We start from the raw sequence: 19,653 nt of genomic DNA, 5'->3' as shown, positions 1-19,653 counted from the left end.
CACAGAAGAGATTAAATCAAGTGCAGAGGCAAGACTGATGTGCCAAGCTGAGGACAGAAAACAAAAGGCTGTGGGACACCTGAATCCAGCAGGCAGGGCACAATAATGATATGATAGACACCAAGCTTAACCTTCCAGACAAACTGCCCTGATAGCAGGTTGAGCAAGTTTGAGCAAGTTCAGGCAGCTGGCTGAGAAAAAGGAAGGAAGCAGAACTAACAGATCAGGAATCGAGGGGTGTATTGAATGGCCAGCAGCGACAGGTGTGCTTTACTCACATCTCAAATGGGCAGGGCAGCTGTGAGTCACAGGTGCAGACACTTACAGTATGTGGTTCTGGGTAACAGATATTTTGTCAGGGTGTTGCCAGCAGCAGCTGATGAAGACATCCAGAGTTATTGTGGGAAAAGCACGTACACGCAGCATAAGCCCTTTTTCCATGCTGAGAAACAAATATTTTTGTAGCATTAATATTGTTTTAAAATATTTATTATTACGGCTGACTCATTTTTGAATTGCTTTGGATTGCTACGTGTCTCGTACAACAGCTGTGGCCATAATTCTTAGCCTTTTTTATGACCACATGAGAGTGAATGTGCCACCACTTGTCTAAGAATCAAAATATCTGCTCTTCTTTGCAACTCAGGCTTTTCAGATGGAAAACTCCTTTCTTTTCACTTCATTTCTTCACTAGCTGTGTGAAGTAAAGGAGTTTCTGAAGCCAAAATCCTGAGGTTTATGGATGGAGCATTTCTATGCCTATCAAGCTGGGGGGACACAGAACTACCTGATCCCTCAATTTTGGGACATCTACCTTTAACTCTGCTTGTCTTTTTACACCAACTACCTTCACTCACTGCATTCCCAGTGCTTCCTTGCATCGTAAAGATACTTTTATATCTAAATGTGTTCAGGTTATTCTCCAAGTATTGTAACCCAAACTCACAAAAAACATCCCTAGAACTTTCAGCTTCAGGGCCCAGAATCTCTCAAAATAAGGTCAAATTATTTTACATGTTAATATCCTCATTCCTGCTGAGTCACGCTGGGTTTAAGCTTCAGTTATTTGCTTTGGCCTGTGTACCCGGAAAATTTCTTGGGGTTTTGTTTGTTTATTTTTTAATATAGACGAGCACCTGGACCGCGTTGCTACATTGAAGGGCAGACGCTGTTGAAAACACTTCTGATTGGGACACATCGCCAGCACACTTACCGGCTGTCATTCTGCACTGGCCTCACGACTTTCTGGTCTCGAACCCAAGTTTTCTACGTTAAAGCGCTTTTCGAGGAGTTTTGAAACAGGCGCTCGGGAAGGCGGCACCGCTGAGGCGAATCCAGGTGGGGCTGGGCGCCTGCCCCTCCTTCCCTGCCTGCCTGCCGCGCCGGCCGGGGGCCATGTGACAGCGCGGCTTCTGCCTTCAAGCCGCCGAAGGGGAAGGGGAAGGGGCCACACTTTCCCCGCTGCTCCGGCTGCCGCTGAGGCCGCGGCCCCGCGGGAGAGGCGCCGCCCGTGCCCCGCCACAGGTGCAGCCGGCGCCGGCAGCGCCGCGGCCCCGGAGCGACAGCGCCGGCCCTCACAGAGGTACGGACAGGGCGCCCCGCCCGCCGCTCGCCCCCCGCGCCGGGGCGGGGCCCGGCCGGGCCAGGACAGGCCGGCGCAGCCCCCCCGCCCCGCGGGCTGCGCCCCCCGCCCGCCGCGGAGCCGCCCCGGCCGCGATGCGGCCGCCCCGGGGGCAGCCGGGCGGCCCGGCGGGGCCGGGGGCGCGGCGAGCGGGCTCCTCCGCCCGCGGGCCATAAAGGGCCGGGCACGGGCGGCGCGGCACTGCGGTACCGGGCGGCCCGCGGGTGGATGCGGCAGCGGGGAGCGGCGGCGGCGGCTGGCGGAGCGGCTCCTCCCCCCGCCGCCTCCTCCGCCGGCGGCTCCGGGCAGCGTCTCTCCGGCCGGCGGCGGCCCGGCCCTACCCCGGCATGGCTCTCCCCGGGGCGCTCGGTAAGTGCCGCGCCGGGCTGGCCCGGGGCGCTGGCGGTGACCTTGGGCCGGAGCCGTGCGGGGCTCCTGCGGCCGCAGCGCCCGCGGGCCCGGCCGCACCTGCTCGCGGCGCTGGGATGCGGCGCTGCCCGCGGGGCATCCGCGGGGCTCGGAGGCGGCTCTGGCATGTGCTTGGTATAGATTCAAGGCCGTTAAATGCCTGATCGATAACTGCTTTTTAAGTAATCATTCCATCTATTAATATGTTTTCACTGCAGCATGTTTCAAGCTTTCTTTTCTTCTGCAAAGGTGCAGACCTAAAGAGCAACCAACCTTTCTATTAGATCGAGATATTTAGGAAAAGAGCGTTTACAGGCTGGCGTTCATACCATTCCCCATCCCATTAAAATGTCTAGTTGTTGCTCACCTTGGGCAAAGGACAGCAGTTCAATAGAAGGATACTGGATACAAACGCCTCTTCCAATTCAGGATGGCACAGCTCGTACAAGTGTTGTGTGAGGTGCCTCATGACTGTGTTTGGTTTGTTAGGCTCATTTCGGTGCCATGAGCTAGTAGTGATGTGAGTGAACGTATATGTCCAACTGTTCTGTGCCTTAGCATCTTATGCTTGAGTGGGGAATGCGAGCTTGGGTTCTGTAAGAAAGAAAAAAAACTTCGGCGTCAATGAAGGATTGGGCTTACATTTATACTTTCTGTCTCTTCACTACCTTATTGTAAGGATTTAAAACACAGTGTGGTTTCTCAGGCAGCATGTTTCTTACTGCATTTCTGTTTCTGATCACGATTCTCTAGGAAAAAGTTCATTTAAACTATGAAAATGCTCAGCATTTTCTGCTCAGCGGAAAAAACATTATATTTCACATTGTACTAGTATTGTTAGCACTCTTACTGTAGTTGACTAAGTATAAAGGGAATTTTTCCCTGGCTGAAGTGGCCCAAAAGGCTCTTGCTCCTGGCAGCTGCATGTGTGGCAGGCTCTGCTGCTGACAGCTGTGCTCACTGAGGTCAGGGGACAGACTCCCATGACTTCCTTGGTGGTTGACGTTGAGAAACCAAACCTAAGTTTGGATGCTACTAAGATATGGTAGTGCATTGTCACTGAATTATTCAGCTAAACATATATGTATTTTTAAATTTCCTATGTAGTTATACTCGATTTTACAAAGACTTAATACTAATTGCAAAACAAATACTCTCCTGTGCAGAAAACAACATAGTCAGATCCACAGCTCTTTAAAAACAGAGATGCTTTTCTTCTGGGATGTGAATGGGTTCTTATAAGTTAAGAATGCAAAGTAATGTAGCGGAACACTAAATTGCTGTGTTATGGTCCAATTTAATTCTTGCCACCTTTTCATATTACATTTGCTTTTAGAATAAAAGCAAAAATATTCTCAAAGCAACTGTGAAAACAGGTGGACATTAATTAGAGTCTTTTAGGCTGAAACCCACAGGATCACATATCAAAAGGATCACATATCAACATGTGAAACCTGCAGCATGCTTACAGAAAAATTGTAATGGGGGCCCTGATAAGTTGTGCCTGGAGAGATAAAAAACTGCCACACTCCTTGCTGCCTTCCAGGGTATGTTGTTATTTAAATGAATGCTATCTCACAAAATACATTTTGCATTTTTCTTACCAAAAAATGGTTAGAAATTCTGAAATGCCAGTTTTGGACCCAGACTTCACATTCTGGCAGTGCTTGGATCCATTTGCTGTGACATGTTCGCGGCTATTTTTAACTTATGTAATAAGAATTTAATCTTATTTGTTATAAACTCCATCATACTGAAGGCATTCAGAAAGCTTTATAGTACACAACAAATAATGCTGGTCTGTAGCTTATCAGCACTGTGTTTTTTCCTCTCTGGAATGCTTCCATTTCTGCTAAAATGCACATTCTGGATTGTATGAAAATGGAATAAAAGTAAAGCCAGGAAGCTACAGAAGAAACAATAAAGATGGCATTTTAGTAGTGATGCTAGTATAAAATGGAAATATTTTATGATGAAAGCCTAGCTACTTAAAATTTTAAAACGTAAAACATATTCTTTTTGAAAAGTAATATTTAAATGTTAATATTTAAGTAGAAATGGAAGTCCGTGACCTATCTGCTTCCCACATGCATTCAAAAATGTGATATGAACTACTACAAATGGAAAAAAGAGTCACAGAGTTAACTATACTACCTTTGTTCCTGTTGTGCAACTATCCCACTTCCCAGCAGTTCTGTGTCTTTCTGATTTGTGCAAGGGATGGGGTGAGGTGGAAATGTACAACCTTCTTTTCTAACTTGCCTGTTGGCTCGAAGTCACTGAGCAAGGAAGAAGGCAAGCAGCTGAGTGAATGTGGTTTCCAGGTTCGGTGCAAGGACAGCTGAGTATCCATTGTGTCACAGATAATTATCTGTCTGACTCTGCAAGTAAGTGGAATCTCCTGGTAAATCTCTACATACCCACAAAAATTCCTAAGTGGTTTATCCCACAAGGTTCCTGACGCACCAATTAGCATGGCTCCAAAAGTAGAGCTGCTCTGTGGTTCTTGTGTACTGCATGCTAGTTTAAATTCTGCAGAGCTTTCTCCTTTCTTCTGATTTTGCTCCAAGCTCTGAATTTTGATAGGCATCCCATGGAACAGCCCCCAGTCTCCTGCACATCTTCACTCGTCCTGTAGCTCTAACTTTCTCACCCGTGCTCCCCATCAGGCGAGATGCCCCGGCAGTTTCCCAAGCTGAACATTTCCGAGGTGGACGAGCACGTGCGGCTCCTGGCAGAGAAGGTGTTTGCCAAAGTCCTGCGAGAAGAAGACAGCAAGGATGCCTTGTCACTCTTCACCGTGCCTGAGGACTGCCCTATTGGGCAGAAGGAGGCCAAGGAGAGGGAGCTGCAGAAGGAGCTGGCAGAACAGCAGTCTGTGGAAACAGCTAAAAGGTTTGTTCTGTAGTTGCTTTCTTAGTGGGAAATAGTTTTTGAAATGAGTTTGAGTTAGTATTGAAATACCTGGCAACCAGCATTCTGCCTCTTATTACTCCAGGAGGAAGGTCAGCAGCAGGCACCAGGGCCACCCCTGGGGTGTCCTTCTGTCCTGGGCAGGAGGTATCAGATGGGCCCCAGGGAGCTTGGACTGGTCAGGTTGTCTCAGCTCTGTTCCCAGCAACAGCACAGATATTGCTCATGCAAATTTAATAAACAGCAGAGCTGGGTAGAAATGAACAAAACCCTGAGACTCTTTAATGTAAGAAGAGTCAGAAAAAGAAACACTGCCCCCTCTTTTCCTAGTTTCATTAAGAGAAACAGAAAATTTTAACACAGAGAAAATGACAGTGGCATGATAGTTCCTTTAGTTTCTGCAAAAATAGATGAAAGCAAAGAATTTATATTTAAGATCAAGGGGTAAGGTGAAAAGTGGTATTGGCATAATGGGGTTATTTGTAAGTTTTACTCACAGAGATAAAATCCAACCACTGTCAGCCACAAAAGTGCACATTAAACTACAACAAAAAAATTGCATTCTACCTTTGGTTTACCCATGGCTGTAATGAAGGCAAACTTGCTTTGATTTGTGAGTTTGGGTTTTGGTGTTTTTTTTATTCTGTAAGAGAGGCAGCCTTCCCCTGATGTCAGCCTGTTCCAGTGTCTTGCCTTCACAGGACTGCTGGGCTGTTTCTGGAGTCACATGAGCTCAGCAGCAGCCTGACACCAAATGAGTTGGACGTGTACAGACTCTTCAAAAAGCAGGCAGGCCAGAAAGCGTTTGGAAGTGATAGCTAAACACATGTACCTGGTTAGCTGCAGAAAGACAGTTGGGCAACACTTGGAATCATGTTTCTGGAACAGAAGGGAGAAGAGTCAATTTAGTTAAATTAAGGTATGACTCACTGATGATACAAGCTGAGACTCTGGGTTTGGAATTGTGCAAGTGGATTTCCCAGTTGGCATGTTCATAGACATAAACAGGCACAGAAGGAAAAACCAGATGTTTGCAGTCAAACATGTTTGCTATATATTTCCTCCTGAACTAGTGTGTTTCATTTTTAATTTGGAAAATTTGTCTCACAGGAACAAACTCAGGTTTTGTACAGGTTTAACTGTAGGAAGGGGTATTCTAGGTATTTTGTTTACATGTAGGAACAGAACAAGTGTTCATCCCTGTCCTGCAGGACTGAAGGGACAGTGGCACAAGTACAGATTGTGCTGTTTCCAGTTTCAGTTGATCAAACACTGCCTTTCAAAACTGATGCTAATTTCCAAGGTGGCTACAAGTACTTTAGAGGATGAAATTTGGGTGTTAATTGTACCAGCACTGCATGTTCTTATTCTTAAGAATACCACAGAAGTAATATGAAGCTTTCAGAGAATGTTCCAGTGTTCCTTTTTCTTTGTTAGTGATTCTTACTAACATTTTAAGGTTTTAGTATCTAACTTACAAAAGTAGGGACTATTTCCATGGTGCAAAAAAAATTGTTATCACAAGTAGTTTATAACATAGTATTTATGTATTATATGAAGATTTAAAATACATATGAGCACATTTAAACTGAGTAAGGAAAATTAATTCCATCTTCAGAGATATTCCAAAGCTCCACTTGAGGTATTACAATTCCTTCACTGGAAAACACAGCATTCTTTTTTAGCTGGTTTATCTGAAGTGCACATCTATCACAGCTTTTATGAGAAAAGGCAGCATTTTAAAATTTATGTGAGTTCCACCTGAAGGGAGGAATGGACTTGTGTATCAAAGCCATGCTGTGATATCACTCTGATAACCACATCAGCCTTCTGCTCAAGTCTCATCAAACACTGCCTAAGGAATAACCAGGTGCTCTTCCTTTTCCTTACAAGTTGAACTGAATAACTGTATGTGAAATTTTATTGCCTAGTCTTGTCTGACAACTAGATGAGCTTTAGGTCTTGCAAGTTTTGGGAAGAATGGGAAGTGTGTGTAACAGCATGATAACTTACAACAATTTCCATATGTAACACTGACTTGTTTCTGTCTGATCCTTCACGAATTCTGATGCTGTCAGTCTGTAAGAATTGACCCTTACTACAGTGAGCACAGTGATCAGTTTCAGCAAGTCTCTGTACAGAAGGAAAAGGTGAAGTTGTGAGGAGTGAAACAAAAACCTTAGGGTATCTTAGAGTGATTGTAAATAAACTGTGGCATATTGGACTCACGTAGAGGGTAAGTGCAATTGTGTGTGGTATAGATGATGTGAAATGTCAATAGAGAGAAGCTAAAAGCACAAGTACTTTCTGATCAGTGTTTTTTCTGTGGTATGAAAGAAACAGCATTTTGCTGTTGTATTTTTCATTAGTAAGATTTCCTAGAGGGTGATTTCTTTGCTGTAATCGGTTTTCCAGTGTTAAGTGTTTTATACCATGGCTTATTTTATGTTTTATACCATGAATTCTTAGGAAGAAAAGTTTCAAGATGATTAGATCCCAGTCTTTGTCATTACAAATTCCACCTCAGGAATGGAAAGCACCACCGGCCAAACCTGTCCTGTCTCCTGCAACGCCAGTTCTTCCAAGTGCTTTTGTGCCAGTCCAAGTGCCATATGATGTACCAGAATTCCAGAGAGTTTCAATTAGTGGGGACTACTGTGCAGGGGTAAGAAACTATTGTTTTTCCACTTTCTGTATCTAGAGGGTGTAAAAAGGGTCCCATAAATGTGCATGAAGTGTAAAATGCCAATATGATGGCTCTCTGCAACAAAATCTAAATTGCTTTGTGAATACAGTGATTTGTAAGACAGAAGTCAAGGTCAGGTTGTTTTATACTTTTTTTAATAATAAATTGGATCAAAACATAATCAGTTGTTCAATAAATAGGTAATATATGGTAGGATAAAAACATTTGTCTGTGTTTTGTGAATTGTGTTTGGATTCTGCTTCTGTCACTGACTCCTTGGGCAAGATCCTTATGGTCAAGCCCCACACACTTCTATGCTAGACCTGCTCTTTTTTCCCAGTATTTATCTAGGTTTTCCTTCCAGGTTACAGTTGATGACTATGAGCAAGCTGCCAAGAGCCTGGTGAAAGCTCTCCTCATCCGAGAGAAGTACTCCCGCCTTGCCTACCATCGCTTCCCGAGAACCACGTCGCAGTACCTGTGCAGCATGCGGGACCAAAAATGGAAGGTTGAGGATGAGGTGTACCCAGGTGAATAGCCTTTTTAACATATTCAATTACATTCCAAAAAATTCAAACATTATTTTAAAATACAGAATTAAACCCATGCAATACTGTAGTAAAAGTAAGTTGTATTTTTGTGACAATCTCTTCTGACTGTCTTAGTAATTTATTTTGTTATTGAGTGGAGAATCACTAACAGGCCTAAGTTATAGATCCTGTATCTAATTTGGAACTTTGAAGCTGTCAAAACCTAAAAACCAAGACTAGACTCTCATTGATTACCTAATTTCCTAAGCAAATGGGATGTTAAGTAGCATACTTATGCTCCCCCGGGAAAAAGCTGTATGGCTGTGGTTTAAAGTGAAGTCATTCCTCCTCATCTTGGCATATGGGACTAAAAGGGGTGATGAGCTCATCTACATCATAAATTGAAGCATGATACAGACATGCCAGTTAGCAAGCCCTGAGTCAGGAATTTCACAGGCAGGCTACACTTACCAGGTCAAGACTGGAAGCTGTAGAGTCATAGTTGCTGGGCATTCTGCCCAGGTAAATAAACTGATCTCTCAACAAGGCTTATTAGGTTGAACATATTCCCCCACTATGTGTGTCACAAATTATTTTTGTCTCTTAGGTGGGTTGTGTCTTGAAAGCTTTGCTTGTGCATTAAACTGTTTGCACTGCTCATTTCTGGATTAGGCTGTGAGGAGCAACCTTCGGTCTGTACAGATGGGCCACTGTAGATGTGTCCATGTTGCTGACAACTTATTTTCAGCCATGAAGTGACATTTTAAATCAATTACTGGCTTAGTGGTTGAAAGAGGGTGACTAAATATGTTTTCAAGTGTTTATTTTCCAGGAAGAGTGTAAAGATGACAATATACTGAATATTCAAGGCGGGGAAGATATTTTGGAAGAGCTGCCAGGGAGATATTTCCAAGTTATTATTAACCTAATAACTTTCTTACAGCTATGGTTTTAAACTTACGACACAAAAAATGAAATCTTGTTACACAATGTCTTAATTAGCACAAGTTTTAGCTGAATAGTTATGAATGTTAGAGATAAGGATGGTATCAGTTTAAAACATACATTCAGGTGCTCTAGGTGAGTAAAAGAACTGGTAATTGCTTTTCTGTCGTGGCTTAACTGAACAGGTAAAAGAAGAAATCTCTAAGACTGAGCCAAAGAATAAAGTTCAGCTGACATGAATGCAGTCAGGACACTTTGTGCTGTTGCATTAATAAGATGTTGTAGAAGAGGTGATGATTGTCACTCCTGTTATGAACAATGTTTGAGTGTTCACATTAGCTAAGTCTCCTAGAAGTGTGTGTGATTACTTGATTCTTAGGAAAAAACTTTATAACTTTAAAGGCTTTACAAAACTGTACTGAACAGATCCCAATTGTGCTTCTGGTACTTTGTGATTTTATTTATGATCAGAAGGCCAAGGGATAAACTGGGTTTGTGTTGTACAATTTTTGGCTATGCTTCTTGATTCTATTTAAAAAAAAAAGTATTAAAAACCTCAAACAAAACCCTCACCACAGAAAACCACACATAAACAAACCCCCACAAGCAAACAAACAAACAAACCCCACAAACTAAAAAACTCCAGTCAAAACAGAACAAACCCAACTGATTCTATGCTTAAATACGAACTTCCAAAATTGCTACAGTGAGTCAGAAGGTGAAAAGAAAATAATGAAGGTGGGTTTGAAGTCAACAACTATTTTATTGTTCAAAAATCTCAACTGTACTTCAACCATCCTAATTTAAATACTTATGCAAACTCATTTTCAAACTCATTCCAACACACATTAATAAAGGATAGTATTAAATCTGTATGCATTGGTTCAGAGAACTCTAATGACATAAAACATTTGAATTAAGGTAGGTACTTCATTTAGAGAGAGGCTGCAACTAAAGCCTGTCAGAAAAAAGCTTTGTTGTAACAGCAGATTTTTTTTATAGTAATTGAATGTAATTTTAATGAAAATACTGAGATCTGTTAGAAATTAAGCTTTACAGAAGCAGGAAGTTCTTTTTGTAATTATTTTGCCTTTTGTGTAAGTTAGTTCTTCTAACTGTAATGTAAATTTGTTTTCAGATTTCCATTCACCTCCAGAAGAAAATGAAGATCCTTATAATCTGGATGATGCTCCAGACAATTTGGATTATGTTATCAAGCTGAAAGGTGGCATTCCCTTTGTTTATGACAGCAAAGAGATGATGGAGCTCAATGAGCCTCGGGGTTTGCCATATCCTGACCTGCAGACCTACACCCTTGACCTGAGCCACGTTCTTGCTCTGATTGCAGATGGCCCAACGTAAGTTCCTCTTTTGCTGCCCTGCCCCTTCAGGCTGCTGCTCACCTGTGGCTTAGTACTTCTCACTTCTGTGACATTTAATTCCTCAGCATACCCATTCTATAGCAGTGTTTTGTTTTGCCTTTCTCAAGCATTAATGCACAATGAAAAATCTTAAAAAAGAAAAAATACAATGTTGCCGATGGCTACCTTTCATTTCTTTGGTTTCTTACCATCAGCCATGACAAAAAAAGGGGTTAACAGAAAAACATCAAGGAATTGGCCAACTGTTTCCATTCAAGTCAAGTCTGACCCAAACTTCTTGAAGCATGGGACTTAAACTTTTTTTTTTAAATTTTGTTTTTGCCTATGCTGAACCTGAGGGTTTTGAACAGTTGTCCTAAATTCCTTCATGTCTGCTGTGGTCTGGCTGCATGAAGAGAAACCCTGCATATGCAGAGCATACAGATCAGCTCAGCAACATAAATATTCAGTCTGATTTGTACTAGTTGTTAATTAACTGCTCATATGCTGCAAAACTGACCCATGTATGCACAATCAAAATAAGTCCAAAATTTCCCAGAGGCACCAAATTCCTGTGAAGTCTCTAAAAACTAGAAAAGTAACAACTATTGTACAGTCAGTGACACTCATGACAAAGCAATGTCCTTGCCTAGTGCATGATGAAAGCATGTACATCCAGTTTTAAGTTTATTTCCTAGCTGAGGATTGGAAACAGCACCATCTCTTGTGGCCTCAACACCAGGAAAGGAAAAGAATCCACTCTAGGATGGAGCTAAGCAGGAACCTGAACTGTTCTGAGCTATTTTCCCTGTGTGCCAGCACTGCATTGCTGATCCTCTGCCTGGGAGAGATCATCACTGACACTGTGCCCAGTTAGCCCCACCTGGTGCATTCTTTCCCCTGTCTGTCAGTCTGTCTGCCTCGTGCAGTGACAGTGGCAGAAGAAGCCTAGCCCATTCCCTAAGCCCTTTCTCAGGAGCCAGCTCCTGTGCTTCTGCCAGACTTGGCAGCTCCAAATCAGTGCCAGCTTGAGCAGGCTTTGGTTACAGAGCAGTGGGCAAATGCATTCCAGGTACAGGGTGCTGTATTCCCAGACAGACAATGAGAAGATGAAAGGATGGGGAGGAAAACCAGGAACAAGAGTCTGAAGGCCCTTGTGCAGTTTGCACTTCAGCCTTAGACAGTTGTAACAGCAAGCCCCAAGAAAGAAGGGCTGTGGTAGGACAGATTAGAGCACTCAGCACTGTGGTGAAGGTAGGTCAGTCACCTGCTCCTTTCAGTAATTCAGAGTAAGCTTTTGCAGTCTTCCACACTCTCTAATAAATGTGCACAACCCAAAGAAAAGGTCTTTCCCGTAGTCCTGTTGCAGAAGCTCTTCTTTTGGTATTGCTTACCTGTTTGCAGCAAGTGCTTTCCTGTCATTTATGCCCATCACATGTGGGGCTGCTCAGAGATCAGGAGCCACAGTTCTTTAATCTTTGCTGCTGGTAAACTGATGAAATCTGACCCCTGCTCCTCAGGCTTGTGCTCTTTTGGGTAACAGTATGACCTAGCAGGCTTTCTGCATGGGCACACAGGTCTTGGTTAGTATTGGGTTCTGTGAGACTGGGTTTGAAAGAGGCTTCCAAAACCATAATGGGATTTGTGTTCTATTGAGGAGAGATTGGCAACAATAATGCAGGAAAAAGAGGGCTATTACATTAACAGTGCTAGCAAAATATTGTGGAGTCAATAAAAATTGACAGATGGTGAAGAGAAAAAACATGTCATTGGTTAAAAATAGATGGAGAAACATGACAGAAGATGAAAGTGAAGATGGAGCTCTGAGTAGGCAAGCAGGAACCAAAAAGCATATTTTCTATAAAGGGCATGAGAAATTATTTTGGAAAAAAGTATTTCTACACAACATATATCTTCTCAAGGCATGAAAGATGAAAGCATATTGGATCTTATCTTGGCTTCTCACGTTACATTGAAAAAGCAAATAAATTTGGAGGATTTAAAAAACATTCACAATGAGTAAGGCTGGATGACAAGTGGTTTCTGTTATATATGAGAAGATTGTTCTGTTGGAGAGAACATTCCATTTTAGAGGAGTTGCAGTTGGCATCCAATTGATTATGGGTTTCATGCTTTGGTCATTATTACTAAAAGGACTGCCGTTTATGCACAGGTATAGTGATGAATACTTGGAGAAGTTGAAGGACATAACATGGTTATGTAGAGTTCTGTGTGAGAGTTCACTAATAACTTTGGTCTGAAATTTGCTTACATATTTGTTAACCAGTAGGATAAAAAGAATGGATCTGTGTTGGACCTCATAAAACACCCCAACTTTGTTTTTACTGTGGAAACTCTGATGTTCTTTTTGACTTTGAAATACAACTAGTTTTAAGTTACAGTTCATTTTTGTGTTTTCTTTTACAGAAAAACATATTGTCACCGGAGGCTTAACTTTTTAGAATCTAAATTTAGCTTACACGAGATGTTAAACGAGATGTCGGAATTTAAAGAGCTGAAGAGTAATCCCCATCGAGACTTTTACAATGTGAGAAAGGTAAGTGAGAGAAGGAGTAAAGGCATGGCACTGTTTTTAGTAGGAGTTCCAGCAGTTTTGCTTCTCTTATGGGAGGTGTGGATGACATGCACAAAGTAGTGTGTGCTCACCACTCAACTGAATTAAGTTATTTTAAGAATGTTAATGTTTTTCTACATGGGAGCTCTCCAAGAAAATTAACTTGAATGTGCGTGGGTTAATTGGATCATGCTAAACTAATTTGTTTTACTTATTCAGAATCAAAGGGGCTTAATTGTGTGTAGATTGCTTTAAAAGAGTGAAACAGAGTTAAGCAAATGAAGCTCACTTGGATTATGAATAAAAATATCCTTATGGAGGTTTAATTAATTTTAATGAACTCAAAGACATTCAAGTGCACTTTTCTGCTTTCATGTAGGTACATCCTACTAGACTGTAGTAGGAACAGCTGTATAGATTTTAGATGATAATTTCGTTTCATATTGAAAATAGATGTTTAAATACATGTCAAAAGACCTCCCACAGAAACTGAACTGAGGGTTCATGCTGCCATCAGTACCTGGTAAAAAAAGTCTCCGATATATTAAGTAAAAAGATTCTCTGAGTTGTAGTCTTGGCTCCCTCTGAGATACACTGGGCTATAATTAGGAGACAGGTAGGGAATCAAGGAGCTGATTTAATTTCCTGACATATTCACACCCAAGGGAGCTGTGCTCCCTTCAAAGCATGGCAGCAACAGTGTTGGCAGCAACTGCTTCATTTGCTTCCCTTTCCTGAAGTGGAGAGGAAGTTACTGGAGTTACTGCTTCATTTTGATAGGTGAGGTTTCTTCACAATTGTTGCTGGTGGTTTTAACCACTTTGGGTCCATTTTGCATTGTTTCTCTATGCAAGTGGAAGAGGTAATCTTCTATTTTGCAACTTCAGGGTTTACTAATCCTTCTTGTTCCGTTTTGGTTAGCACTAGTTCATCAAAAAGTCCTCCTGGCTTTTCCCTATAATGCCCAGTGTGTTTGCTGGCTAGTGTTGTGGTAATAAGCTGTCCCAGAGTCCATCACAAGGGTGGAAGCAGATGAGTTGTCAGGTAAGTTCTAGTGGATTTCACCCTTCTGACTGTTAAATGTATGGGTGGGAGACCTGTCAGCTAATTCACTCCCGTGGCAGAGACTCAGCTCCCAGCCTGACAGTTTTCTTGCATAACCCTGGAAAGACATTTGCTACATGCCACATTCAGAGAAAACACTTCAGGAGCTGACAGAGACTTTAATAATAAAACACATGCTGACTGAGACAGGCAGAGGTGTGGATCAGGTGACTACCACAATCAGTTTGATTAGTGAGAAGTTGTAATTAACAGGATTGTACTTGCTAAGTTCATCTTTTGATCTAGAAGCAAATGTTCAATGTCTCTGGGCATATCTTAATTATTTTTTAATTACCTGCTGTTGAATAAGCCACTCTACAAAAGGATTCATATTGTTCAAAAGCCCAAAATGTGCATTGCTTCCCCTCTGGCAATGAGCACATTCCAGAGAGCAGGAACCAGCCTGCTCTGCTCTGCCAGAGACCATTCCTACTGCCAGGTACTGCTTGAAAAATTCCTGCTGCACACAGTTCATCTTGCTTAAAGCATTTGCATGAAGCAAGCTCACAAGCAGTATTTTTCTGGAAAGTAAACTGCATTGTAGACACAATCCTTGTAAGCCCCCAGATAATCTTGTTTTCCCTGTGTCTTGATAACCCCAGTAATGTTTGGAGCTGTGACTTCCCTGGAGTGCTTCCTTGCTACTAACAGTACCTGCAGTGAAACATTTGAAAGCCACCCTTCTCAGCTTATGTTTTCAGGGTGTCTCTCTGTTAAGTCAATCCTCAGAAGTGCTTACTGCTCCCAAGGAAAGGAAGGAACAGGATTCACCTTCCCAAAGGCTGTTGGTGAAGTTGTGGATGACATCCCTCAGACACGAGTGTGGAGGTCCTGGTACAATCTGCTGATATGAAAGAGCCAAAGTAACTGATGGAAAATGCCAAAATTGGAACAGATATGGATGGAGTGGCAGTCAGGGAACGTGCACTGCTGCATTTAGAAAGGTGCAGTAGCAGGCTGGCCAGGATTCATTGCTAGCAGGACAAACCAAACCTAACTGGTTTTCCCCAGCCTCCTGCCCCCTTCCCCACTTTTTTCCTGATTTAATAGGAGTTCTCCTCCAGTGAGTTCATCTATTCTTAAAACCCAGGATAAGGCTCATCTTAAATAAGGGATATGTTTATATCTTGCATATTGAACTTAACTGGAATGCAGCCCAAGACATGTTTTGCACAGTTTTGCAAACTGGACATGGAAAATTGCCCTTTACTAAGGACACAGGTATTTCTGTAGACAGACAAGAGCCCACAGGTGGTGAGACAGTGTGGCTGGCTGCCCTTGGCTCTCCACAGGAGGTGAACAGCTGTCTGTGAGGAAAACACTGACTTTGGAGGAGACTCTGGAGTCTGCCATCAGCAGGATTCCTCACGTCCTCCAGCTGATGCACAGCAGAGTGCAGGCAACACGCATTTCCCACATGGCACTGCCTGCATGAAGAATGAAATTAAGGAGCAAGAGTTTAGCTCTATGGTACACAAACTCAGAACTGAGTTTTAGTCTTTGTATAGCAGGGTGTCTTGTCCTGTGTGTGAGTTTGTTTGAGAAGGGCTTCCTGGAGACCTCTGTGCCCAGCAGCCTCAGATAATTCAGAGCAGACACTTTTTCTTTTTTTGGTGAAGCCAAGAGATTTTTTAACCCAACATTATTTGCTACCTTTGTAATGGATATTGATGTACTGAATTGGCAGTGTCCCTCACTGCAAACAGCTTTGATACAGTTTCCAAAGATGAAAAAAATCACAGCCTAAGCCTCTTTGGATATTCTTTCTTTCTGTAGCCACTGTTTCAGTGTGTCAGCAAACCAGACCTGAGGATATGTCCTGGCAGTGACTTTCACACATCACATTCCTGCCTGCAGGCTCCCTAGTGCAGGTGCCCAGCCTTGTGTGGGGAGCTGTGCATGGGAGAATGCAGTTTCTGCTGAATGCTCTACTGCAACAGCTGGCTGCTGCTGTGACATCCATTGGGTGAGAGCATTGCAACTGAATTGTTATTTTTTAATTATTGGTTAGATAAAGAGGAAGTAAATTCCAGCTGTTTTTTATGGCCACAGAGTTGAAATACCACTGGTTGTACTTGTAAGAGGGAAAGTCAGAGTGGGGTTAAATGCTGCTAAATTCTACAGATCTCAAAAAATACTGAATGAAATTAGTAGGTGTCTGCTTTTTGAACATTTGATTACAAGCCTTGTGAGTGAATGGTGAACCTATACTCAACTTCTCTGAGCTTTGATTCATTCTAAGTTTGCTTTTTTTTGTCTCTTTTGTTCCCCCAGTAGCTACCTAACTGACTTTGGTGATGAAATAGTTTCATCATATAAACCAAAGTGACAGTGAATGTGAAGGGGTTAGCAGCAGATCCAAAGGGAGTCTCCCTACAGCACAACATGGGATGGTGCCCTGCCACTGTTAGCTGGCAGCAAAGCTGGCTGTTGTGCTGTCAGAGCTCTGAGTGCTGCTTCTCCCCTCCTGCCTTGCAGAGATGCTGAGGCAAATTCTTGTCTCTACCCTCAGTCTTGCAAGTGAGCACAAAATACCATCAGGTGTAAAGGCATCAGTGATTATAATGCAAAAATTCTGTTGAGACCATAAAGAAAGCTTTTGCTCTCTCCTTTCTTTTAGTAATTAAAACAACAGAACCAGAAATTTTCTCTTCACAGCAGTGTATTTCTGTATTTGAGTGAATACAAACACTAGGGCTGGATTCTGCAGCCAGACCAGAAGCTGGATATGCAGGGATCCTCTTCTCATCTCTCCTGGTTTCTGGGTTGCTCTGCATGGCATAAATATGAATTAGACAAGCTCCCAAGGAGCTCTGCACAGCTCTAGGGACTATTTCTGCTGCCAGGAGCATCCCTGCACCACCTGAGGACAGAGTATTTTGTGCCTCTGCCTCTCATGCCTGTTAAAGAACTGCAAGGAGAAAATCAATCCCACTGTATAAAGCTTTGCATCCTATCTGAAAAGCTGATGCAGTATGAATGTATTGACGAGCAGGGAATCTAGCAGTGGGATAAGGAATGATTTCCCTTCAAATCAGCACCTAAGTAAAGTCTGCAGAGGATTCAGTGTCCAGTTCATGCAGCCCACAGCCATTGGGCTAGAAGTATTTACAAATGAAAGTGTTTGTGTTTAGAAAATGTGGCAGTTTACAGCTGTGGATGCTGCTAATCCACGCCCTGGAGAAGTTCAGTGTTATTAAAAGGGCTGGCCTTGGCATTTCTTTTTGCTGTATTTATCACTCTGAATCTAGCTCAAGTGCCCAATTCAGTGCAGCACTGTGATGTGCCCAGATAAACATCCATAGAACAGATCTGAGATGGAGCTTTTGTGGAGATCTGAGCCACAGTGGAAGGAGAGAGAAGGAATGCAGGAAGAAAAGGGAGGAGGCAGAGTGGTTGAGGGAGGCTGGTGCTGGTTAGGTGTGGAGGGCAATGAGAACTCCTTCAAGCTGTAAGTTGTACACAGTAGGAATCTGCAGAGAAAGAAAGCCTGGCTTTGTTACATGGAGAATTGCTGAGTGGAGGGAATTCTACCATCCTCTAAGTGCAAGGAAGCTGATGTCCACCATCACTTAAATGATGGAATTACAAGAATTTACCCTTAATGTAAACAACTGTTTCCATTTGTCACAAGGGTGAATTCACTGAAGGTATAATACTGTGTTCCAAGACAGGCTTCTGTCAGTCATTCTGTTTTTCTTTCCCTTGAAGTTTAATGTGACCTTGAGTGAAAGGTTTTCTGCTGGGGGAGGGGACAATAAGCAGTGCAACAGGAAATCTGGGTAAGGGAATGCAGCCGGGGTTTTTTTCCACTAAGGAGAAACTGGGCTGGAATGGCACTACAGTGAATTTGAGAATGCAAGGAGAATGTTTGTAAATAGAAACAAATAAACCTTGTGGTGGGGGTGTGTTACTCATGATCCAGAAAAGCAGCAGCTTATTTTATGTACTGTGTGAGGAGCAAAATAGTAACATCTTAAACTGGGAGTGGCTTTGTCTTTTTTGGGGGGGAGGAAGGAGGCAAAGGGGGTATTTGTCAGCCTTGAATGAATTAAGTCTGTTCAAATTGTTTTAGTAGAAGCCTTTCATAATAAATAGCAATAAAATTAGTCACAATATTTTAGCATTATAACATTTCTCATAATAATAACCACAATAATGACAATAACCTGCCTAACCAAATCAGCCCACTTAAGCTCTGCCTAAGGATCCTGTGTTCAGATACTTCATTTAGGGAGGATTGCACCCTGTGTGGTAAAAATGTGCAAGAGCATGCACACTCACTATGTGCTAGGGTAGCTCCAAGCTCAAGTCCTTAAAACCTTCCAAAACGTTGCATTTATGCTAAAATAACAATAGAGAAGAAAAGCTGTGTGATACTCTTATGACTTTAGACTTGAGTCTTTTATGACTTTTTGTTACTGAAGTTGCTGCTTGCTTAAAGGTCAAATTATACTGGGTAGTAAAAAAAGGTAGCTAAAGTAGTGAATATTCTCTGGAAAAAGCATGAAGGAGATTCCAGAAAGGTCTCTTAACTTTTGGCAGATGTTTATGTTTAGGTTGAAGGAGGAGGAAGAGTTAAAAAAAAAGAAAAGTAAATGTATAAAGGCAGATCTTTGTTCTCAGAATAAACCTACTGTGGTTAGCTCAGCTCTAGAGCTGTGTGTGATGTGTTTGTGGGGACTGGAGATGTTACAGGAGCTCACTGAACAGCAAAGGCACACTCCAGAGAATTATTTCTCAACAGGAAGCAGGATCTTAAAAGCAATGTGATCTTTGCACACAAGCAAACAAAAGAAACAAAAAGCCTCCTTGCTTTCCATCCTTGTCCTCCTAACAGCAGTGAATCCCTGCTGATTTGCATAAGGAGGAAGTGCTGTGTCTTTTGTTCTTTATTCAAGACTCATTAATTCCAGTAGCTGAGCCACTACTGGAACCACTGCATTCTGAAATTCAATAAACTACACATCTTCAGGGTCCCTACGCCTCTATTCTCTGTTTATGATTTGCTTTTCATTAGCATTTAGAGCCTGGTAACTGCTCTTCACTGTCCTATACAAGTTGACCAAGCCTGGTAGTATTTCACTGTTCCAGGAAGAGTTTACAGTAAACAACATTAGTGCCTAACCCAGAGAATGTTTATGAACCTGAGAAAGCCATGTATAAAATGCACTTGGGCTCAAATGTCTATACAGGTGCTCTGAGGAGAGTGAGAATCCATCGTGTGGAGGTGTGTTTAGTGTTGATACCCATCATTGTTTCCTGTGCATTGATAATGCACTTTATGTTCTGTACTTTGAGACAGCAATATGTTTCTTGCTTTTTCATTTAGCTTTAATGTGTCTGGTACACTTGAATCAGACAGAGATTAACAATTAAATGTTTAGGATTCAGTTTTATATCCTGGTCTTTATTTGTGCTAGTGACACTCACAGGGTGAAGCTGCAACAACTTGTGTATATATAACATGCAACTAAAATGACTCCAGGTGCCAAGTGAAGCAGTGGCAT

General features: G+C 42.4%; 1 protein-coding gene across 4 annotated transcripts in view; it reads left to right on the top strand.

Annotated features, from left to right (window-relative positions):
• The first annotated feature begins 1,140 nt into the window (after nucleotides 1-1,140).
• Nucleotides 1,141-19,653, top strand: part of AMPD3 (adenosine monophosphate deaminase 3) — a 33,391-nt gene continuing 14,878 nt past the window's right edge. For 2 of the 4 annotated variants that reach the window (XM_059848834.1, XM_059848837.1), the window contains exons 1-6: nucleotides 1,833-1,990; nucleotides 4,699-4,924; nucleotides 7,412-7,607; nucleotides 7,993-8,158; nucleotides 10,242-10,461; nucleotides 12,892-13,021. In XM_059848834.1, coding sequence (XP_059704817.1) covers nucleotides 1,969-1,990; nucleotides 4,699-4,924; nucleotides 7,412-7,607; nucleotides 7,993-8,158; nucleotides 10,242-10,461; nucleotides 12,892-13,021 — 960 coding nt within the window. In that variant the 5' untranslated portion in view covers nucleotides 1,833-1,968. Of the gene's footprint in view, nucleotides 1,339-1,451; nucleotides 1,583-1,832; nucleotides 1,991-4,698; nucleotides 4,925-7,411; nucleotides 7,608-7,992; nucleotides 8,159-10,241; nucleotides 10,462-12,891; nucleotides 13,022-19,653 lie in introns of those variants that run through there. The other 2 variants (XM_059848835.1, XM_059848836.1) reach the window with 2 other exon arrangements.

The sequence above is a fragment of the Haemorhous mexicanus genome, chromosome 6 (genome assembly GCF_027477595.1).
Source record: "Haemorhous mexicanus isolate bHaeMex1 chromosome 6, bHaeMex1.pri, whole genome shotgun sequence".
Lineage (NCBI taxonomy): Eukaryota > Metazoa > Chordata > Aves > Passeriformes > Fringillidae > Haemorhous > Haemorhous mexicanus.
Note: the sequence above shows the minus strand (reverse complement) of the source record. Positions and strands in the feature narration are given on the sequence as shown.